Here is a 25,126-nt window from a genome sequence, read left to right on the forward strand (position 1 = left end):
CTCTTTACCGAGTGGTTTGGTAAAGATGTCTGCAACATTTTCTTTGCTATCACAATGCTGCAGTGTGATGTCACTGAGTAACACTCTTTCTCTGATGAAGTGCTCTCCGACATCAATGTGCTTTGTCCTGGAGTGATATACTGGATTTTTGGCCAATGCTTGAGCCGATTGATTATCACAGTATATTGTTGTTGGCTTTGACTCATCAAAGTAATCTATTTCTGACAATAGTCTTTTGAGCCATATAGCCTCACATGCACCTGTAGTGAGTGCTCTATATTCTGCTTTAGTCGAAGACAAAGAAACAATTGGCTGTTTGTTTTTGACAACCATGATATAGCACCTTGACCAAGGAAAAATGCATATCCCTGTGTCGATCTCCTAGTCTCATGATCTCTGGCATAGTCACTGTCACAGTATCCATGCAACCATGGATGACTTCCTCTGTATTCTATCCCAAACTATCTTGTACCTCTGATGTATCGCAAGACTCTTTTGGCTGCATTCCAGTGAGACTGTTTTGGATTTGCCATAAACTATGCTAGTGAGCTTACTGCATAACAAATATCTGGCTGTGTGATTGTCAGATATATAAGAGATCCGATGAGCTGCCTCTAGTATCTGTCATTGACTGTAGGCTTTTCTGAATCTTTAGTAAGTTTCAAACTCTGTTCCATGGGAGTGGCTGTAATCTTGCAATCTGCCATATGAAACTTCTTCAGGAGACTGTCAACATACTTGTGCTGACTCATGAATGTGCTATCTGAATCTCTCCAGAACTCAATTCCAAGACAATAGTGCATAAGTCCAAGATCTTTCATGTCGAACTCTGCAGATAAGTCTTGTTTCAATTTTTTATGAAGCTATCCTTGCTTCCTGTCACAATCAGATCATCTACGTACAAAAGTGCAATAGTAATCTCTTCCCCTTGAACTTTGTAGTAGAGAGTATGACCTGCATTGGATTTCATGTATCCCAGATCAGCAAAATACTTATCAATTCTGTTGTACCAACTTCTGGGTGCTTGCTTTAAGCTGTAGAGACTTTTCTTGAGATGGCAGACCTTATTCTCCTTTCCTGGTTCAACATAACCTGCTGGTTGTTGCATGTAGACTTCCTCGTCTAGATAACCATTGAGAAATGCATTCTTGACATCGAGCTGATACACATTCCATTTGCTAAGTGTCGCTAGTGATATCAAGAACTGTATGGAATCCATCTTTGCTACTGGAGCATAAGTCTCATCATAATCTTGACCATATTGTTGTGCAAATCCTTTTGCAACTAATTTGGCTTTGTATCTTTGAATACTTCCATCTAGATTGTACTTCACTTTGTATACCCATTTGTTGGCTATGGCCTTCTTTCCTGGTGGAAGGTCGCATAATTCCCAAGTGTTATTTTTATACAAAGCATCCATTTCTTCATTCATAGCAGTTTGCCATTTTGGCTTGTCTACTGCGTCTTCGAAGTACACTGGCTCTTCTATAGCCATGATGGTAGTCATAAGAGCATAGTTGGTGGTTTCCACCTGAATTGCTTTGCCTTTTTGAGCATATGTCAATCTGGCTGGTGGTCTGCTTTCCCTAGTAGACCATCTGAGCTGTTGTGGCTTTGCTTGGGGTGTTGCTGCCAATTCTTGCTCTTCTTCATCAACTTGTTCTGTAGATGACTATGAAGTCGATGCTTCTATCTCCTGTGTAGGTGAGGTTTTCCATTCTGATTCCTCATCAAAGATTACATCTCTAGAGATAATGACTTTACGGTTGATGGGATCATACAATTTGTATGCTTTGCTTTCTTCACTGTAGCCAACCATGATGCATTTGCGTGACTTCGCATCCAATTTTCTGCGATGATCATCATGATGTGAGCATATGCTATGCAACCAAATATGTGGAGATGCCCAATGCGTGGCTTGTGTCCACTGAATGCTTCATAAGGAGTCATACCTTGTATCGGTTTGGTAGGAAGCCGATTAAGCAAGTAGTTTGCTGTAGCTATTGCTTCTACCCAATACTGATTTGGAAGATGCTTTTCACTAAGCATTGCTCTAGCACTGTCTGCTAAAGTCCCATTCTTCCTTTCAGCTCTTGCATTCTGCTGAGGAGTATTTGCACATGTGAATTGTCTTTGAATGCCGTGATTTTTGCAAAAGTTCATGAATGCTGAAGACATGTATTCACCTCCTCTGTGTGATCTCATGTCCTTGATCTTTTTGCCTGTCTGGTTTTCTACCATGGCTTTGAATTCTTGAAATCTGGAAAACACTTCAGATTTCTCTTTCAGAAAGTAGACCCAACAATATCTGCTGTAGTCGTCGATGAAGGTCAAGTAATAAAGTGAACATTGATGCTGCGGGTCTGGGCATAACCCCATACATCTGTATGTATCAAATCAAGAATACCTCATGCACGAGAGGTACTTTTGACAAAGTTGGTTTGCTTTTGTTTGCCGAAGCAGCATGCTTCACAAACCTTTCCAAGAAACTATAGCTTCGGAATCCCAATTGCCATATTCTGATTCCTGAGATCTAACAAGTACTTGAAGTTGACATGACCATATCTCTTGTGCCATTTTGCAGATAGTGGCATCTGTTGCACTTGAGCTGACATGGCATGCTTATCTGGTACTGTAGCTAGCATTCTGTACAAGTGTCCTTCCTTGACACCTTTTGCTACTAGCTGACCTCTTTTGGATTTGTCTCTGATAGTCCATTCATCACCGTCGAAGATGACTTTGTAATTGTGTTCCGTCATTTGACCTACTGACAAAAGGTTCTTGCTGAGCTTTGGAACATAGAGCACATCTTTGACTAATCCTTTTGTACTAGTGAAATTGTTCATAGGGATAACACCTGTCTCTTGAACTGGATTCGGTGTATTGTCTGCTGTGTTGATGACATTCTTTTGACCTTCTAATGGTTTCATCTCTATGAAACATTCCTGATGATTTGTCATATGAGATGATGCACTGCTGTTGATGTATCAAGGATCCTATTCCACTTGGTCGACTTGATAACTATAATCCTCTTTGGGATTGAAATCAATGTCTAGGTACACTGTGTCAGTCTGATGCAATTCCTCGCTTGCAAGAAACATATTTCCATGTTCATTTGCAAAATGACTGTGACTAGAATGTCCACCACGATGATTTCCTCTTCCTCGGGAATTCCCTTGATTACTGCTGGATTGACCGCCTTGGTCGTACTGCTTCTTGTGGCAATCTCTTTCATAGTGTCCAAACTTGTGACAGTAGTTGCACTGAATGTTTGACACATTGGTGGATGCATTCCCTCGTCCTTGGAATCTTCCTTGATTGGAATGATTTCCTCTTTGCTGATTCTGATGTTGCTGATGCTGATGCTGATGCTGATTTTGATTTTGTTGCTGATGATGATGACCACTTTTTTGATATAATCTACCTCTGCTTCTGCCTTTGCCTCTGCTTCTATCTGAAGCTGTGAATGCCTGATCATTAGAATGACCTTTACGTGCTTAAATGGCCTGAGTCCTGAGTTCTTCACCAAGTAGAACTAACTGAAGTTCTTCTAGTGTCAAAATTTGCCGTTGGATGGCAATACTCTGGACTAGATTCTCGTATCCCTCTCCTAGTCCATTCAGAATGACTTGAACCATTTCTGCGGGGTTCATAGTCTCTCCTGCTGCTGCAAGTTGATTATGTGGAGTACATAAGCATGACCGGTTTCACTGCTATTGCAGAAACTCTGGTTGATCTGGTTTCTCAAGGTGAGAATCTTGGATGTGTTCTTGGACTCATAGAGAGCTGTGAACATATCCCATGCTTCTTTTGATGTCTTGACTGTGTTGAGTTGTCCTAGCATGACATCTTGCACATTCTGCTTGATCAGGTGATAGGCATACTTGTCTTTCTTATCCCATTCTGCTTGAGCTCGGGCAATGGCAGGATCTACTACTGTTTGTGTAGATGTAGATCCCGATGTAGATTCCATTGCTGGTGCTGTGACAACAGATGGAGTAGAGCTACTAGTGGCTGGATCGGCCAATGGTCTAGGTGTAGACCCATCGACATACTCCCATTTGTCCTGAAGCACAAGAATGGTCTCCATTCAGTATTTCCATGTATCGTAATTGGAGTTGTCTAACTTAGCAGATGCCTCCAGATTGAGGTTGCTAGTCGACATGGTGCAAGAAATGTATTCAAAAGTGTCGTGAAGATCTCTGTATGAATCAACTGCAAATACATTGAATATGCCAAGTGAAATATCTAAACCGTCGATGAAGATAGAACTACAGTTTATAAAATTTGATCTGTATTACAAGGCTTGTGGCAATGATGCCGAGAATAGCCAAGAGGCTTTACAAGGCTGAAATGATGTGCACGATGCCGTGAGATAGCCGAATAGGCTTTACAATAGTGGCATGTGTGTGTGAAATCAAATGCTATCTGCCCACTGAAACAATCTGCAATGCCTCTGACTCTGAAGTCTACTCACTGAACTGATGAACGTAAGGTTTAGGTAATGTAATGATGTGAAACCGTATGTGAACGTATGGACTGACTCCAAGTAGGTACTAGTCAAGAATTTCGGGCATGGCTTAGATTAGCAACTTGGGGAAATTCAAAGCGTCCCCTCTATAACAATCTAGTCTACTCTGATCTAGATCTAAACCAACCATCGATCAATGAAAGAACAGCAAATAATTCCTTTTCTTTTGTTCTTTTTAAGTGCTGGGTCAGATGCGTCGATATAGAGGCAAATGTGTGTGAAGGAAGTGGTTTTGTCGGCGAGGCTCAAATGTGAGTGTAACTTGTGCCAAGATGTGCGTGTGATGTGACAAGCACATAGAGCACGAAAAAATGAGCGACTTTCCTTTTTGGAGCGCCCTCAAATTCTTCCTGGATCAAGAGATATGACTTGATCTAAGTGGAGGGGCAAAAGGAGTGCAAATGTGCTCAATGATGATGTGTCACTATGAGTCACATGTAGTGATGATGTGGCACTGTGCCTAGCAAGTGGTGTGCCTGTGAAGTCCTGTGCTGAGGTGGCAGGAGTGGTCACATGAAGTGACTGTGAAGCACTGTGTGTGTTTACAGAGGTTAGTGCTGACTGGACTGCTGAGGTGGCACTGTTGAGGTGGCACTACTGAGGTGGCAGAGGTGACGTGGTAGGATGACATGATAGTGGTGATGTGGTAGGATGACGTGGCTTGCTTATGTGGCATTGATGATGTGTCAACTGAGCTGGGCTACTGACGTGGCAGTTGGAGATAAGATGATGATGTGGCAATCGGTTGCCACGTGTCAGGATAATGTGATGATGTGGCACGTCGAATGAGGGTGATGACATGGCAAATAAGGTCTACCACGTGGTAGACTAGGGTCCGAGTCTACGGGTGGCCAGATGTCGAGTGGCTATCTGCCACGTGTCGCTTGGACAATCTCACGGAATCTGTTGAGAATCGATAGAATCTATGAAGATTCCGTCATCGAATTTCTTTCAGGTTCATCGTCGATGGAGCTGTCGCTGATGCATTTGCTCGTTGGTCAGCCATTTAGGCCTGCTGGAGTAGGAGCGCTATAGGAGAGCCGGTGCCCTGACTTCATTGTAGGAGTGCTCGTGGTAGGCATAGCAATGAGTCTTGTAACCCATTGTGCTCCAGTCCCAGTGGTTATGCAGAGTCGGGAGTCGGTCGTTGCCCGTGTTGGAGGTCCGTCGAGAGTCGCGGCTTGTTTTGGAGCGCATGCATCGATGGAGCCTTTGTAGATGACCATCATTTGGAGTTTGTTGTTGCTATCAATAGGCGTTGTTGCGAGGTCTAGCATCGAGTTGGTTGTTGCCAGTGCGTGGGCTAGCTGTAGAGATACTTGGAGATCCTTGAGTTCGTGGACTGCGGGCGATACTTGGAGATACTTGGAGATCCTTGGAGTCGAGCACTGCGGGTGCCTGTGGAGATGGCCCGTAAGGACTTCGTTGTAGGAGTGAGCTCCTGAGCTTGGGATTGCATCACTTGTTGGCAGTGGCAAATCAGAAGCGACTCGTTGCAGCCATCTATTGAGGTCGTTGGCGCTGCGTTGGAGTCTTTGCATGCTATTTGCTGGAGTGCTATGTAGGAGCCGCTGGCGGGAGAGCTTTTGTGCTTGCGAAGAGTTGGGTCGTCAGGAGTCGGAATACTAGAGCAAGGTCAACCACTACCTCAAGCAGTGCTACAGCCCTCGCAAGCCAATACAATGTTGATAGAAGAACTACCAAACACAATGAGAGGTAGAACAGAGCCATACAAGAAGGATAGGTAGCATGACTCACATGAATTGTGTGATTGTTTGGGATGTATCCTAATCAAAATTATACCATAAAAAGCACTGAGTGTAGAAGTTTTGGCAATGATAAGATCAAAAGGACCAGGCCAAGAGTTACCACAAGCAAAGAAAGAAGTCAAAGAAAGCTCTTAGATGGAAGGACTAGGAAGAAGTCCAAACAGTGACATTGACAAAGAAGGGAAATGATTCTTGTAGCTCAGTAGGCAAGGCAACATTTGTAGCCACCTACATGGCATAATAGGGTTACAAATGTTCTAGTAGCAAGAAAAACTACTGGCAGAAAGTCTTTACCACTAAGATCAAAAAATAAACCTAGCAAAGGTGGAGGAGGTGGAGGTGGAGTTGGAGTTGGAGTTGGAGGATGAAAAGGATGAGGTGGAGCTAGAAATGGAGGAAGGAGATATTGTAGAAATCCTGGCACAAACGCTCTTTGAGAGATATGCAAATACCAAAAGAGTAGAAATCCTGATTCTGAGAGCTTTGTTCGCTTGCTTGGTCAAAGAAATTATGGAGCAATACAAGGATAGCCTACAAATCTAAGCCCTTGCCTTGTTTACCTTGCAAGAGGGAGCCGAAATGGCTCTAATTACTATGTTTGAGGATACAAATCTCTATGCAATGCATGCAAAGAGGGTGACCATCATGAGGAAGGACATGCAACTTGCTAGAAGAATAAGGATGACTCACTCAAAAAATCATGAATCAGATACACCATTTGTAGTGGTTGTGCATTTCCTTTTTAGCTCTTAGAGCTGGTTGTAAAGATTTTGAACAAATCTCATAATATAGTATTCTTTTGATCTTGCTCAAATTTGTTGTATTTCATTGAGTTTGAATCCATGTTATTAATTTGTATTTCAATCTATAGAGTTATTTGAATCCATGTTATTTCATTTATACTTTTTGAATCCATTTCAAGTTGTATTAATAAAGTAGAGATAATAAAGAGAGACACAGAGAGAGAGAGAGATGTTAGAGCCATTTTCTTTTCTCTCTCTTTTTGATTTCATGCCAGTATCTTTTTTGAGCCTCAATAGCATCCTTTGCATTAAAAAAATTGGCACCAAGAGCCCCTCTTCATGCTGGCATGCCAAACGGCAAGATGGCGATGCTGTCTTGCCATTTGGTATGCATGCACAAATAGGGGATCTTTGAGCATTTTTTACATATTTTTTTAATACAAGGGATTCTAGAGGCCAACTGGTATTGAAACAAAATTGAAAAAAATGGGCCACTGGAATTGGCCTCTAGAGCATGATTTTTTTTTAATTGAAAAAAGGGGTTCCAAGAGCTTCTGTTCTTGTCGCCAGCACGCCAAATGGTAAGACAGCCATATTCATTCTCTAGAAGCTCATAATTTATATTAATTTAAATTTTTTTTAAAAAGTTGGCTCTAAGAGCCCCTATTCATGGCGGCGTGCCAAATGCCGTTTGGTGCATCGGCACAAACAGGGTCAGAGCCAAAAAAAATTAATTGTATGGTTCCCTTGATGCTATAGAGGCTCCAAAGGCATATTGTAAGTTTTGTTTAGGCCAACCCCCCCCCAAAAAATCTAAGCTTTGATCTCGAACTTTATACTGTCGGGAATTTTCGATAGCAATAATTTCTAGAAGTGTCTTGTTCTAATACAACGGCATTTGGCACGCCGCCACAAACAAGGGCTCTTAGAGCCAAAAACATTTAATCGTCTAGTTCCCTTGATGCTATAGAGGCTCCAAAGGCATATTGTAAGTTTTGTTCAGGCCAAATCCCCCCCAAAAAAAGTCTCTCTCTCTCTCTCTCTCTCTCTCTCTCTCTTCTCTTCTCTTTGAGCAAAGATGCTATACTATCTACTAGCTACTGAAGGATGGCTTTGTCTCAGTAATTGCCCTGGGCATTTTTTTCTTAAAAGGATGGAACATAGGAAGCCTTGGCTTTGTTTTGCTAGGTTTCCTATTCTTCAAGTGGAAAGCATCAATGTATAATTATTTTAATAGTACAATAGAGGCTCCAAAGGCATACTTAAGGCATATTGTAAGTTTTGTTCAAGCCAACCCCCCCCAAAAAAAAGTCTCTCTCTCTCTCTCTCTCTTCTCTTCTCTTTGAGCAAGTGTTGAGCAGGGATGCTATACTATCTAGTAGCTACTAAAGGATGGCTTTGTCTCAGTAATTGCCCTGGGCATTTTTTCCTTAGAAGGATGGAACATAGGAAGCCTTGGCTTTGTTTTTGCTAGGTTTCCTATTCTTCAAGTGGACAGCATCAATGTATAATTATTTTTGTAATGCAATAAGTTTTTTTTGCCTTTGTTTGTTGATCTCGACCATCTCTTGCAAGATGTTGATCGCACCCACTAGAAAGATGCTCATTTCCAATGTTCTAGCTTCCATGTACTATGAAAATTGGTCATTCATTTTTTAATAGATTGCTTTGGGAGGTGTTTTATAAAGGTGCTCTCATTTCTGGAGAGTTTAGCATGAAAACCTTCCACATAGATAGAACAGGGATCTCTCCCTCTCTCTCTCTCTCTCTCTCTCTCTCTCTCTCTCTCTCCCCCCCCCCTAAATCAAATCGCACGCATGCACATTTGTAACATAGCATTATATAATAATCAATTATAGTTATAATAAATTGTAAAAGAAGGTCTCTTTGATTACAATTTGAGATGAAAATGGAAAGTATATATACTATCACATTTGTATGTATACATAGTTGGTGTTGTACATCATAATTCAGATTGATTTTGTTTACATCCTTTCTTTCTTTGGCCACTACAATTTTTTCCATGATAGTTTCTCTTCTCAAGGTTGCCAAAGCAGTCGACTGTGAGATCCGTGCCGCATCATAAATACCAACAGCAGCCCCCACAATAGTACAACTATGAGAATTCTTCCAAAAATCTTGATCCCAAAACCAGACATCACCACATCTCGCCTCACTAAAATGCATTTACTTGCCATGAATGCTTTTGTGTGCCGTGTGAACTAAAGGCACAAGGGACATAATCTTTGATAATACCCTACACTTCACCAATTCCTCCTTTCCATTCAGTGAGAAGTTTGAGTGGATGCAAAGTAGGGTGTCGCTCTTGAACAATCCCTTGTAATGGGCAAGCAAGGAGTCCACACCCATGCTCTCCCCTCAACCCCTATGTTGCATCCCCAAAACTGTCAACTTTGAAGGCATCATGAAAATTGCAACAACACTATTAATTCAAAATCATTAAGGTAAGAACATAAAATAATAATAATAAGTAAATCAACATTAACTTATAGTCTCTTGTCCATCTTTTCCATCAAAGCCTTGTTTGTCAGGTCAATGTACCTCTTGCTCTCATCGATGTGATTTGATGGAGAAGATGATAAGGCCCTACCAGGGATTTCAATTCTTGGTCATTTGAACTTTTCTCGCATTCTGCTCTCCATAGATTCTTGCACTTGCAAAAACTTTTCCTTTGGAATTGCTTCTTGCTCCAATGTAAGCATCTCTTCCCAAGTCCAAAAGAGAAGGTCCTTGAAGAGCACCAATATGTACTAGATCCACCAGCTGCTACATCCTTTCCTCCTCAAAGTCTAGATTTTTATTACTCTCCAAATCAGAGAGTATAGAAAAAACTTCATCTTCACTCATCTTTAAAATAAATTGAATGTCAATTAAGAAAAGATAGTGTTTATCTTCAATTACAATAGGTAGAAGAGTCTCTAACAAAACCTCTTTTGACATGCCCTCTTCTTCTGCCGTGTCCTCTCTAGAGGATTGGCCTTGTGGGTGCTCTTTTTCTACATAGGATGGTCTTGCTTGCTCTTCTATCTCTATTGTGTGTTTCCCTTTCTCTAGCATCCCACTGGACGATTCTATAGCCAAGATTGCTTCTATAGGTCCTCGTCAATATCTTCTTCCAGCTCTAGAATGGGTAGAGCTATTACCTCTTCCATGAACCTAGGCATAGGGGGATCCTCCATCTCTAGCATGGCTATGCATAAAGCCATATTTTAAGACAAAAATTTGGTTCCTACAGCACCCATTTGAGATGCCTCTCCTCCTCGCTCGTTATATTTAGATAGTGTCTAGGACCTATGACTTTACAAACTCTATAGAATCTACTCCTAGATTCTCTTAAATGTGCATTCACTCCTACAAGATTTTAGGAGAAGAGTGCATGGGACCCACAATCATCTCTCAAGGTCCAATTGGACAGCATTTGGAGAGATTACAGTGTCCAAGTACTCTAGGGAATCCTTGAATATTTCCATGTGTTCACGTGCAATTTTGATCACATCAAGGTACCAATCAGTTTGTTTGTAAAGCTCATCCACTCTACTCGAGCATAAGAAGTAGATTACACAAAAGTGTGGAAAGCCTTATGACGGGTGGCCATTGGAGGAGAGTGGTATGTGCTGGACAAGAGGCAATTGCAATAAAGGCTACTCTAAGTCCCAAGGGCTTTATATATGTTATGGACCCCTATAAAAACTCTTAAGAAGTCAATTGACTTTATGATCAATTTTGTTTTGTTTTCTTGATAATTCTCCAAGTCTATTCTGGAACACAAAACTGCCCTAAATCTATTGAAAACTTTGAGCAATAAAATATAATAATCATCCTAAAGTATTCAACAATTCAACAAAACAATTAATGCTCAATACACAATCTAAAATACATTCACAAGTGACATCACATACAAATTCTATTAAAATTTTATTCAATCATACTATAAATGGACAAGGTGTATGAGGAGGCTTCCATGTATCAACAAGCATTGATGTTGCTTCAAGTCATCTTCTTACCTTCTTTTCATCCAATGTATCAAAAAAGTCTACCTCTTCAAAGGTGATAGCACTGCATTACCAAATGTTCTTCAAGTTCCATTTATATGTAACCTCAAGACATTGAATTTCACAATTTGGCATATGTATCTCCACCTTATTGCATCTACTACATAATTGCATCTACTACATAACAATCCATAGGAATCCATGTGCCATGATTATTTTCCAACACTTATCAAATTTTCCCATGTAATAAATACTACGCACTACTTGATGCTTAATTACTAAACTTTCTTAACTAACTACACATTGACAATGGCCCCCCTTCTGGAAATCTTCTTTGACAACCCATAGGAGATTGTCAAGAAATTCCTCTGCAGGTCTTTGCATACCCACATGGTCTTTATTCTATGGATGAAGACTTATTTGAAGAAGTAAGTAAAAATAATGCAAGGCATGAGCCAACATACTACACCCACAGATTTTGAACTGAATGTGAACTGCATTGATGAGTGAATATCAAAACTCATCTTCATCCTAAATGCACCTACAGAGAATGGATCAGGAAGAGGACATGCTGGACTATCAAAGTTAGGGAGAGGAAGCGGATGGAGGCTTCCATATGCACCCTCTTTTTGAGATACTTGGTAGCACACATTATAGAAAAACTAACAAACTTTGCCAAGGAGGTAGGACTCTACCCTGAGAAATTCATTAACTCCCCAATGTTTGAATGGAAGGCTTGAAATGTTCCCATGAAACTCTCCGAGGGTTGGGTTTTGAATTGGTGGATGGAAATATATCTACATTTAACAAACAAACAATGCTATGAAAGATGTGAACATGCCAATCTCTCTCCTCTCTCTCTCACACACACATAGACATGCAGCACCCTTAATCTCTCCCTCACACGCCTTATCTCCCCCCGCCCCCCCTTCTCTCTCTCTCTTTCTCTCTCATTGTTCACACACACACACACACACACACAATTTGATTAGCAAATGTATCTTACACACACAGACACTTATTTCTTTACACACACACACATGATTACTTCCCTAACTATGAATTATTCTTTTATGTACCCTCGCGAAATCTTCCCTTTACACTTTATTTTTAACCACCCCACATATCAAGCCCACTAATCATCCCATACCTCCTCTAATCCCTTCTTAACCCATGCACTCATTCACTCCTTACTCCACTTATGACCTAAACTTCACTTAAGAATCCATATGGTTGTCTATATTCCTAGGTAAAGCGATAATAAGCTGGGGAAAACAGGTAATACCTGTCCAACCAAACATAACTATGATGTTCTAACACCTAGTTTGTTTGGATGGTGGAAGGTAAGTGGACCTCGACCTCGAAAACCTGGATTGCCTGAGGATTCGACATCTTTTTTCAATATTATGTTTGTCAAACTCAATGTTATTAAAAATTTCTTAATTTTGATCAAATTTTTTGCAAACTCGAGTTGCATTCTTCAGCTAAGATGTCTCGAACATTTTTTCCTTATATGTTTTTCTTTTTTAAACTTTTTATCAAATTTATGGAATTAATTGTAAGGCTCAATTATTGATGGGACTTTTTAATCTACACACACACGCACACACACAGAGAGTTGTCTCTATCTCCCTCTCTCTTCACTCTCTCATTCTCTCTGTAACACACCCCTTCTACCCCCCCCCCTCTCTCTCTCTCTCTCTCTCTCTCACACACACACACACACACACACACATAGATGCTCTCTCTCTCTCTCTCTCTCTCTCTCTCTCTCTCTCTCGGGACTTTTTAATCTACACACACACACACACATAGAGTTGTCTCTCTCTCCCTCTCTCTTCACTCTCTCATTCTCTCTGTAACACACCCCTTCTACCCCCCCCCCCCCCTCTCTCTCTCTCTCTCTCTCTCTCTCTCTCTCTCTCTCAATCTCAATCTCAATAAGGCCACCCCTCTCAACACACACAAACATATACAACACGATGGACAAATGAAGTTGTCATAATGCAAAATCGACAATGTAAATGGTACATGCAATTTGAAGGAAAGGAAGCTCAGTTTGTAGTATCCAAGCTTATATCTCGAGCCATGTACACATGTTGAACCTTCTCCTTGAGTCCCTTTTTGGTATTACAAAACCCAACAGCCTGTCCCTTTTAATGCTTCTCTTCTTTCCTCTGTCCTTTCTTGAAACCTCGAATGGACTTGTTGTGGAAGGTTGAATTGTAACCTAGGACATTAGCATGAACTCTTGAGCAATGCAAACATCATTTTCATCCTTCAAAGTGTGACTTATAAAAGATTGAAGAGATAGCTTTGGTCTAGGGGACTAGGGGACTAGGGGAAGCTTCACCATTATAGAAACAAAGGGAGCAAAGAGAAAAAGTTTGAGAGGAGGAAGTTAAGAGAAGGTTGAGAGGAGAAGCTCAGAGGAAGATCATGAGTGAATGGGGATACTTTGTGGAGACTCCTGGGAGGTGTTTTGGGGGGATGGGGACACTTTTCCAAAATTTATTTTTCTTTTTGGGGGAAAAAATTCCCGCACTAATTTGGGCCCACCGTGGGGAGGGAGGAGGGTAAGGGGACCATCCAAAAGTCAAGGGGGTGAGTAAATGCCCCAAGGGGTGGTGGGGCCAAGTGGGAGGCAAGCTATAGGTAGTAGGGACCAAGGGAGGTCTCTCCACCAATGAGAGGCCAATATGGAATCCTTGATTCTTTTAATGCCCAAGCCTTCCCCTTGGCTAGTTCGCTAATGTTGAGGTTAGAGAAATCTTAAGGGCCTAATCCAAGAGGCCCTTTGTGAGTCCCAAAATTAAACTAATGGTGAGTCTAGCCTTGACATTGAAGAGCCATGGTTGTCCTGCAACTTGGAAAAGTGACCTTGCTATTAGCGAAAATAGCTCTACAAATAGGTATGTGTTGTTTGGTGTCACTCTTTAGAAACTCATATAGCACATGCAAGCAAGCATGAGTGTAAAATACCCTTGTACATTTTAAATCATCATGGTTTACAACTTTCCATACATATACATGTCTAGATGTCAAACTTAAAGATCCCTTTTCAAGCTACCAAATTCTTTTTCATGGCTTCTGTTGGCCTTCACATGAGGGAGCATGTGATGGTTGCATCGAATTGGGTACAACAAGTTGCATTGCGTGCTGTGACCATGATTAGAGGGAAGGTGCTTGGAGATGCATCTTTTTTAGGTTGTATTTAGGGAAATTGCCGACCCTAAGGATCGTTGTTGCTGATCTGATGTGTCAAGGGGCACTAGGTACCTTACCGATCGAGTGGGCGTTTTACAGGGTAGTGGGTTCCACATGTGATGGTAGTGAGTCAAGGGTAAGGGCATAGCACCTTGCATAAAAGAATGAGGCATGGTATATTTTTGCGGTGTATTGAAGTTGAAGTGCCATCTTTGTGTTGTACTGAAATTGAAGTGCCATGAAGAGGGCGTGAACTCAGGACCGACAAATACACACCGCACGTTTAGGACCGGGAGATACAGAGTGGGGCCAGAGTGAGGCATTGTCCATAAGAAGATGAACGAGCCCCTTGCTCAAGGGAAGCAAGGATGAAGCAATGTCCACAAATCTAAGATAGAGAAATGAGAATGCGAGAATGAGGCCTTGCAGCTTAGTTTTCCCTCTGCAGCCTCAATTCCACCTTCTCCACCATCCACAACAATGGCTTCTGCGCGCACCCCACCCTCCTCCTCGCCATAGTCTCATCACCCCTTGCTCTGCCTACAAAAAAGACTGGAACCCAGATCCCTCCCAGGACACCCGCATCCATTGGAGCTCCCCCGACGAAGGCTGGATTTGTGCTGATCCTCCCCTTCCTCCCGCTAGTGACACTTCTAGCTTGTCCGAGGCTTCCCGTGCCTCCTCCAGATTCGATAAGCTTCTTAAGGGGCTCGTCTCTCAGGCTCATGACTCCCATTACTCGTGAGTGCCCATCCAACTCTTTCAAGCAAGTTCGCGTTGCAGTAGATGCGTTTTCGAGGTTTTCCTTTTTATCGCTTGCCATTCTCCATTCCCCATTCGGCTATTTTTGTATCACTCCATTACAGGCCTCACACAGCTCATTCAGATTTCACCTTCACTTTGATAGGCTTTCGAGTCAGATTTCAAGTCCCACCCGTGATGGGATTTGTAGCCTGGTAGAACGGATATCTTCAACCCACTCTAGGCAAACCTTAAAATGAGAACGAAATGCAGGGATGCATGATTCGCTAATGGAGAGCTGTTCAATCAAGAAATTATTGTCGAAAAAGACAACAGTCGCCTCTGTTGTCATTATCCTTGTGCCTCTGCACGCTAGACGTTCTTTGATTGCTCAAGATAGGACTGAAGTATGCTATTATAGAGGGGACAGATGACAGAATTGCAAAGGAAAATTTCTATCGGCGTGTGAGACGTGACCGAAAAATTACGCTTCCATCTTGCGAATTATTTACACAACGATGGTCTGAAGCATTAGTATAGGACACTCGAAATCTGCTTCTGCCTTACAAACTTGGTAGCAGCTTCAAATCGGAATGGCCCCCGGAATTGATTTCTTGGGAGGAAGCTCTCCTCGCCCCTCACCGTGGCCCTACTTGATGAGCATAGCCTTAAGTGTGCGTGCGTTTGTGTGTTTTAGAGAGTTCACCAAAAAAAAAGAAAGTATGTGTGTTAGATGTGTGTTAGAGAGAGAGTGATAGCGAAAAAGATGTCAATGGAGGGAGAGAGACAGAGAGAGAGAGAGAGAGAGACCTCATTGGCACTGCTAGTACTGAAGTGTAACACACTCTCGAAGGAAAGGTCCTACCCTCATCTACATCGGTGGGCTTTAGTTCTCGAGTCATCTCTGGGTAAAATGTAACTCTGATTTTTGGACCTTCTTGTGGGTCTATTTTTTGTCTGTTTGGAGATTTTAGGGGTTTTCTTTTTTTACCTTATAAATTAAATCTTAACCCCTTGTTTTGGGGGCCTTTATCTGTATTTACCTTTATACATAATACAAGATTTCAGTTCCCAAAAAAAATGTAAATGATTCTCATTTAAGAAATTTTTAAATCATTTTTTTCCTATGTGATGAATTTTGTTTTTACCTAATCTTGGTTTTTACTTTTGACCTAACGATCAAATGATCACACGATACAGGTTCTTGGGAGTGCCTCCTGATGCGGACGTAGAACAGATTAAGACTGCTTATAGGAAGTTGTCGAAGCTTTATCATCCAGACACAACTTCTTTACCACTAGATCAAGCAGCTCCAAAGTTTCTACGTTTAACGAATGCCTACAACACTCTAGGTAGTATGGAGGAACGGAAGTTCTATGATTGGTCATTGGCACAAGAGGTCTCTCGCCAACAAGAGCCTTCTGAAGTAGGCAACACTCAAAAAGTCTCAGAAAAATCAAAAAAGGTTAAAGTCGATGCAGTTGGTGGCCCTTATGTGGAGCTCACTGGCCAAATGCTAACAGCGCTCTTCTTTGATGCTTTTGTTTTTGTTGTATGTTTGTTGACTATTATATACGTTGCATTCTTCAAATATTAGGAAAAACTTATGCTTCATTCATTAGATATTAGAACAAGTATCCCTTGCTCAATGCTACATTTAAAAATGTGTATTTGATATAGGAATATGTCAAAATGATGTTGTAATGAGATGCCTTCGTACAAGTCCAAGTATATTTTTTGTGTGATCTAAAAGCTTACATGTACATCAAACTATTGTTTACTCATTTCTAGGGAAACTAACAATAATGTGCTACTTAGCGCATAGCAATACCAGGTGAGTTGTATATGTATCATCTAGCTTTGATACATAAGCATGGTCCTGATAATTGGCTATATCGCATAGGCACATGTACTTGCATTGATCCATGCATGCAATGTGTGTGTATGGGTATGTGTGTGTGTGTGCACATGCACGCAGTGTGTGGGCTATTTTTGTATTAGTAGCATTTCAATTAATTTGAGAAATATTGCAATCTGATGTACAAGCTTCTGAGATATGGTTTTTTGGATTTGAAAATAGTATTTCAAATCTTTGTTTTCATGAGGAAGCACTACTTAAGGAAATGTATGCCCTTTTCAAGGGAAAATTATATGGCATGGTGGTATGTTTCATGTGCAGTGGCAAAGATAATAAAATATTATGGTGGCAAACCTAAGGTATCAATTCCTTAGATGCAATGAGTTATTAATGTAATAATGTTAAAATATCTTCCCAAGTTTAAAACTCTTTTTTTCATAAAGGATGAGAGTTTTTACGGATTATATAGTATGTAATTTTGCCCCTTCACTCTTGTCTAGGAGGCTTTCACTTTATTTTGGATTGCAAGGCAAAAAACACTAAATCATTTGATAAATTTGGAAGCTTGAGGGAGTAACTGTAGTCATAAGATCTTTGATATACCTCTTGTGATGGAATTCAATTTGTATAAATATCTTCATCTATGCATTTATAAGGTCTACATGCTAATAGATTGGGTGTAGCGTCAAAACTCCACGCAGATGCTTTGGGGAGTAGAGATAAAACAACATGCACAATATCTACGGACAGAATACAAAGAACGTGAATAGAAGATCACAACTATGTGCAACTCTGTATTCTCGGAGCAAGAGCTCTCTCAACAACTGTGTAAAGAATCAGAGACGAAACGCTAGTAATAGCATGCATACAAGAACCGACTGTCGGTTAGAGACCATTGAAGACTCAACCGCTTGAAGGATTGAACCATCAATCGTTGCGGCTTACCTGCCCTCACACACCCCTCATAGTAACTGCTGCTAACCCGCAAGGTTATGCACTAACACATGGCACTTATGGTGAACTGTGCGAATCCACAATAGATACCCATCCCCTATGATAGATTAAGGTTATCACAATCCTTCACTAAGTACACATAAACAGAAGCATCTCTTTTTGAATCTATCCGAAATTTGAAAATGAAAACATCAAACTGTCATCAGTTCTTGATGCTTGTCTAAACGTCCGAGACTATCATCACCTGCCTGTGCGATAGCACACTGCACTCCGGGTGCTATTTATCTCGCAAGGCCAATCAAAAGCCATCATCGATCTCTACTCTTCATCCGAACTGGAAATGCACTAAACAGGTGCATCAGTTACCCCAACCTTGCTTGGTCCCACATCACTGCATTCATGACACTCCATCGGCAACTGCTTTGCCGGTTTTGCTCTACTCGAACTTGCACCATCAATTTCCTATTGCCTCCTTCGCAACCAAAGCTTCAACCTCCGATCTTACTCCATATTCATCAACCACTGCAAAGGATGCAGCTTTGACCAATCCACCGACTAATGCTTAGGCAACTGTTTAGTAGGCAGAACCTCAATCCACACACTGTGGCAATTGTTGTTGCTAGCATTCTTCTTGTGTAGCTGGCCGTTGGATTACCATAGGCTCAAATGAGGGAGGATCATATAACCCAGGAAACGAAGTGTGCTTACTATAGAACTTTTCCAAAAATCGATCCGCTTCATTCCACCAAGGAGGGCGAGGAGGCAAGGACAAACTGAAAGAATAAGCACACATCTCTAAACAAAAACACAGAGAACACCTTTGCTGCTTCAACATCTGAACTCTTTTGTCGGAGCAAACAACAGCTTCTATTTTTCCTTCCGCCAACTCTTCATACTTTGCGTGCCAATCCTCCCCAGTAGGTACTTACTCTGCAACCGCTCCTTTACCCTTATCTGTCGTACCTCTTCCACCTGCGGAATTACTGGACCTATCGGCCCAAACACTGTTTGCACTTGAGGATCAGTTTGCGATCCGGGACCCTGCACCAGCACCTGCATCACCATCCGTTCTGGGTTGGTGTTCTTGCGGAACCATCTCTCGACATGTTTGTGGAACCATAGCATTGCGCCAGCATGCGAATTGCCTATCCCATTCCTCATGGACATCCCCTTGGAGAGCATCGAGGAGCGAACCCATCTACTCCATATTGACACTCAATGTACCAAGAAAAGCCTACAAATACTCAGCCAGTCCATCGGTAGTACATTGGCATAACAATTCCTCTTGAATGCCCGAAACATACTTCAAATGCAACTGCTGAGTGGCCTCTAAGTGTGCTTCCGCAACCTACACCTGTGCTTCCAGAACCGAAACCATGTCTTCCAATTGATGCATCCGTGCTTGCTGACTCCGCAGAGCTTCATTCTCATACCACAACTAAATGACTTCAAATTCCAAACTCGCCACTCTTGAGGGATAGCTCCCCGTAGAACACTATGTGGCAAGGTGAGCAAGCAACCGTGCACAGAACTGCAGCTACACGTTGCAATCTAAAAGACATTCCAGCCGAGGGTGTTGGAGAAACCACCCCAGGCTTCGAGACCATCGCAAGGTCTTCCGTTGTTGACACTCGAACTACTTCAAACACTGCAGTAGAAGTCGCTGTAGCGGTAGCCGCTGTGTGTTGTAGTTGCTCCAACCATCTTTGAGTGAGTGAGCCACCAACCAGTAGCGGACTACCTTCGAAAACACCCATCTCGGTGGACACTGGTGCCACTGACACCTTCACCCTTTTTGCCATTACCGGTGGGGGAGGCAGATGCATCACATTGATCTAGGTTGAAGACACCCCACTCTGGAACAAACTTGTTGCCCCACCTGCATGAGAAGGAGTAAGGGGCACAAGAGAAGAAACTACGCCTTGAGTGATACGAGGCCCTTGACATTTCTACTTCTTGGGTGCTCTACCAGATGAACCTTCAGCCTCCTTCTAAAGAGGACCTTCGGGCTCAAGGGTAAGAATTAATCCAATATTCCATCGAGGCGCAATAGACTCAAACTGTAAAGGGAATAAAATCATACCAATTTTTGATTTCACAACCTACTTCTTATCTACCATCGTCGCCACCCTCTGAGCCTCTACATGTATGCGCTCCTTTAAAACACGTGGCCAAGGCAATGCTCGTTGCTCAGCTACGTCGATCATCCATCGAGACCTGGGAGTGGTCGTCTAGGTCTTCACTTGCAAACAAACCGACTTAAGGATCCAGTGATACAGGTCCCGAACTTGAACATCCTTGCATGAACTATGAACTTGTACTCTCCTCTAGAAGGATTCCCAAACTCAGCCATCATCGCCTCTACTGAACAGGTCGGATGCACAAACAATCCACCATCCATTGGCAAATACAGTTGCTCGTAAATCGACTGAATGATTAGCTCCCGATGTTCTCCCAAAAACTCCACAGCTGATCCCATCCCCAGCTGCTGGCAAAGCGCCAATGCTATTGGGTGAACATTCACCCTCTACCACTTGATGCTAGTGAAGCTTTGGATTCACAAACGTTGGAGACGTGCATCAATAGATTGAGAATCAATGTAAACCAATGGAATGAAGGGGTGAAACTGTGCGTGTGCCATCACCATAGCGATGGGAAGCAGAAGAAAACAAAGAGTGTTGAATGTAGGCAAAGGTCGGAAGCCAAAGGAAATCAAGAGAACTGAGAGTGTGATAAAGCATGCAACTGATACATGCAAACAAATGCCCAAGGTTTGCAATCCAGATTGCTAATACCCCGCCTTGATGATAGGTTGTTGCAGAAGGCTATTGTCATCATGCATCTTACCCTTCTGCCACATGTCCTCATGTGATTGCTCTGCCACCTCCACCTCAACCTCAGAAAGCTACGCCTCATGAGATATCGGAAAGGGGCTCTAAAGACTACCGTCATGATGATATGGACGTAGCGGAAAACCATTAACTGGATGTGAAAGTATGTGCCTTGCAAATCTGCAAGATAGAACGATGTAGACCCGCAATCATGAAAGATCCAGAATGGACCCGACCATCGCAACTTCAGCTTTCCTAGCATCCGCCCTAGACAAGTGTTGAACAGCAGCACCAATTGCTCGCGCTCAAACGATTTTTTCTTTGAAGCCAAATCCACCCTCCGCTTTCGCCTTGCTTGAACCTCTAGAGTTAGATAGTAGCTCTCTAGCTGCATATCATCCAACCGAAACACCATGGACTCCTACGGAAGAAGCCTATCCTCCACCGCAATCCGCAAACTAGAACTATATGCTCGATCGGCGTAATGGCTTCTAGCCCAAATGCAACTTGAAAGGAATCAACCCTATTGCCACCTTGAAAGATGTGCAGTAAGCCCATAATGCTGCCAGCAGCTTATCATCCCAATCCATGCCGTGCTCATTCACTAACAGCAAAATAATTCGCTTGAATGTATGATTTGTCGATTCAACCAACCCATTAGCCTACAGATAGTAGGGAGAAGACTTCTTATGAATCACCATATAGAAAGGATTCATCTGCTTAATGACTTTGTTGACAAAGGGGTACCCTTGTCGCTGACGGTTTCGATTGGGAAACGAAACTAGGTGGACACATCTCAATATAGGCATTTTGCAACCGAATTTGCAGTATTATCTCGCAAAACCTAGGCTTCCACCCATTTGGTATAGTAATCAGTTGCTACAAGTGTGTAACAATTCCGTGTGCATGCAGCTACTGGCCTGAATGGACCCATGAAGTCCAAACCCCACCACAACCACCTAGCACCTTCTACATTGGCCACCATAAGCCTGCTTGTAGAATTTTCTTTGTGGTTATTTCCCTCACAAAATAACCACCCAAAACCCCGCAATGGGCTTCCATCAGTAGTGCCTCCTGCTCATGAGGCTGAACACACCATAGCAAGGCCTCCGTCAAATGCCATCGATACAGCTGGCCTAATACTACTTCAAAATATCGGTTCCGTGGTGCCAATTGCTTCCTTTAGTCTCTAGTCATGTACTTGGGCATTATGCCAGTAGTCAAGAACGAGAGCATCTCATCATACCATGACCACGGGCCTTTTGGAACCACTTCAGGCTCCACCTCGATCAGTGCAATAAATCCCACCCACAACAAGCTCTCCAGCTCCTCTTGCACTTGCTTGGCCACATACGGATTCATGCGATAGCACTATATCTTTGTCGGAGTCACATCTAACTTCAGGTTAACCCAATGCTGGTAAAATTTCGGATCCAATCCTTTCATGTCAGCATAATCCCATGCGAACACATCAAAGAAATCCCTTAGTAGAGCTATCAGTTCGCTCCGAAAATCAGTCGTCAACAATGTGCTAATTGTGACTGGCTTAGATGCACCATCATCCCCCAGATAAACCGTATCTGGAGCATCTTCTTGCACCCATGTGATTTGGCTCATGTGTTCCTCGAACTCTCTCTCCTGCTATAGGAGATCCCACAAATCCATATCCGCTGCCACATCAATGGTGAATATCGAGACCAACTCTAGATTTTCTTTGAGGAAGGCTTCCTCCTCCTCATCCTCCAGTCCATCTACCATGTTCACCGTCTTGGCCAACACTGGTTGCACTGCATTCACCAAGGGTGCTACCACTCCCATTGTGATTTGCACTTTCTTCTTGCCTCTCCACACAAAGATGACGTTATGCTCCCAATTATGCTTGACCTTGGCTTGCCGCCGTAGCCAGGGCCCTGCCCAAGAGTACACTATATCCGAGTGTCGGGGCTTCCATATTTAGCACCATGAATGAGACCATGAACAAGATGCCCACCACCTCCAAGACTATTGCCTATAAGATTCTGAGTGGCCTAACTCGGCGTTGATCAGCCATGTGGACTAAGAATGGTGTTGGTTCCTAGGACATCAATCCCATTTCTTGGCAGGTCTTCAAGGTGACTATATTGACCCCCAAACCTCCATCTACCAGAACCTGTGCGAACGTCCGGCCTTGTGCTTTTGCTGTTATCACCGAAATTCTCATGTCCATCAAAGGAATTGCCGGTACCGGCAGCTTGGCACAAATCCACCTCTTCTTGTTCCGACTCCATGTGGAGGGAGTGCAACAATTGTCAATGGAATCCAAAGACCAAGTTGAGTAGCTTACCTAGTGAAATTTGGATCGGTGCTTCTAGAATGCATTCCAATCCTAGCTCCCTTTGCAGGGAATTTGCTCGCTTCTTGGCTTGGTTAGCCACCAATAATGGAGCTACTTTGACAACCTTCGAACCATTCCCTGGTAAGTGAAGTTTGAACTTCCCTTGTGCCATCTCTAAATCCGGTTGGACAACTGGCTCCGTGAACTGCACCTTGCATGACCTTATGGGCACCTTTGCGGACTCGGCCATCTGCATCAAGGGTGGCTCCTCTATCACCAACTTGTAGACTTGTCATCGTACTTGCTCCTGTACTACTGGCCAATCCGACAGCTTTGTACCCCCACATGTGATTATACTAATCTCTGGGTATACCTAACAAAATAAGAAGGGGAGAGGAGAAGAGTGGAGATGAGGAGAGAGGGCACAACTAGAGAGCACACCACAAATGACTAACTGTACACTAGATTTAGTTGAAAATGTAGAATATATACAACCCCATTTAGGTTAGGGTTAGGGCATCTAACCCTTTCCTTTATAGCACTCTATTGGGTTAGTGCTATGCACATATGATCACATGATCGTGCTATGCACACATGATCACATGATGTTGAGTGTGAACTCTCAACACCTTCCCTCAAGATCAACATCATGAAGTAGGCCTTCCCTCAAGATGATGATTCTGGGGAATTGAAGAAGGACTGAGCATTACACTCCATCACACCCCTTTAGTGGGAATGTCCTTCCTCTGCGTCAAACCAAGAGCTAGTCGGTGTTTCTCAAAAAGCTCTTTACCAAGTGGTTTGGTAAAGATGTCTGCAACATTCTCTTTGCTATCACAATGCTATAGTGTGATGTCACCAAGTAACACTCTTTCTCTGATGAAGTGTTCTCTGACATCAATGTGCTTTGTCCTCGAGTGATATCACAATGCTATAGTGTGATGTCACCAAGTAACACTCTTTCTCTGATGAAGTGTTCTCTGACATCAATGTGCTTTGTCCTCGAGTGATATACTAGATCCTTGGCCAATGCTTGAGCTGATTGATTATCACAGTATATTGTTGTTGGCTTTGACTCATCAAAGTAGTTTGTTTCTGACAATAGACTTCTAAGCCATAAAGACTCACATGCACCTGTAGTGAGTGCTCTATATTCTACTTCAGTCAAAGACAAAGAAACAGTTGGTTGTTTGTTTGACAACCATGATATAGCACCTTGACCAAGGAAAAATGCATGATCTCTTGGTCTCATGATCTTCGGCATAATCACTATCACAGTATCCATGCACCCGTGGATGACTTCCTCTATATTCTATTCCAAATTGTCTTGTACCTCTGATGTATCTCAAGACTCTTTTGTCTGCATTCCAGTGAGGCCATTTTCGATTTGCCATAAATTGTGCTAGTGAGCTTACTGCATAACAAATATTTGGCCGTGTGATAGTTAGATATATAAGAGATCCAATGAGCTGCCTGTAGTACCTATCATTGGCTGTAGGCTTTTCTAAATCTTTACTAACGAATTCCTTTCATGATAGTAAGAATGTGCATTGTGATTGCGAATGTGTAGCGTCATAAATCCATGCAAATGCTACAAGGAGTAGAGATAAAACAACATGTGCAAATCTACGGACAGAATACAGAGAACGCGAATAGAAGATCACAACTCTGTGCAACTCTGTATGCTCGGAGCAAGAGCTCTCTCAACAATTGTGTAAAGAATCAGAGACGAAATGCTAGGAATAACATGCGTACAAGAACCGACTATCAGTTATAGAGACCGTTGAAGATTCAACCTCTTGGAGGACTGAACTGCCAATCATTGCAGATAACCTAGCCTTGCACACCCCTCTTTTGCAGCTAACCTACCCTTGCACACCCCTCATAGTCAACTGCTTTCAATAGGATAATCCAAGATTAATGACATGAATTTACCAAGTTAATATTTATGATGAGGCACCTTTAGAATTGTAGGTCACTTTTAGAAATGAATTGGAAAAGATGCTTAACTACTCAAGGTATGAAAAGAAAAAATGTTATTTATTAAGAGGAGTAACTTATAGTGCCCTTGGATGCACTTTCCCTTCCTTGTGGCTTTGCATCACTTTTATGTTTCTTATGTTTTTGGTTCATGCTGGAACAGATGCAACAAGGACGACTTCCAA

The 25,126-nt window shown here is 42.4% G+C and overlaps 1 protein-coding gene across 1 annotated transcript; it reads left to right on the top strand.

The window, feature by feature from the left end:
- The first annotated feature begins 14,636 nt into the window (after positions 1-14,636).
- Positions 14,637-16,732, top strand: NDHT (Chaperone DnaJ-domain superfamily protein). Its single transcript, XM_087377272.1, has 2 exons — positions 14,637-15,004; positions 16,205-16,732. The coding sequence occupies exons 1-2, from the start codon at positions 14,679-14,681 to the stop codon at positions 16,599-16,601; spliced, it is 723 nt and encodes a 240-aa protein (XP_087233398.1). The 5' UTR covers positions 14,637-14,678; the 3' UTR covers positions 16,602-16,732.
- The last annotated feature ends 8,394 nt before the right edge of the window (positions 16,733-25,126 follow it).

Source organism: Dipteris shenzhenensis, chromosome 7, assembly GCF_047967505.1.
Source record: "Dipteris shenzhenensis isolate YYH24624 ecotype China chromosome 7, Dip_SZ_1.0, whole genome shotgun sequence".
NCBI lineage: Eukaryota > Viridiplantae > Streptophyta > Polypodiopsida > Gleicheniales > Dipteridaceae > Dipteris > Dipteris shenzhenensis.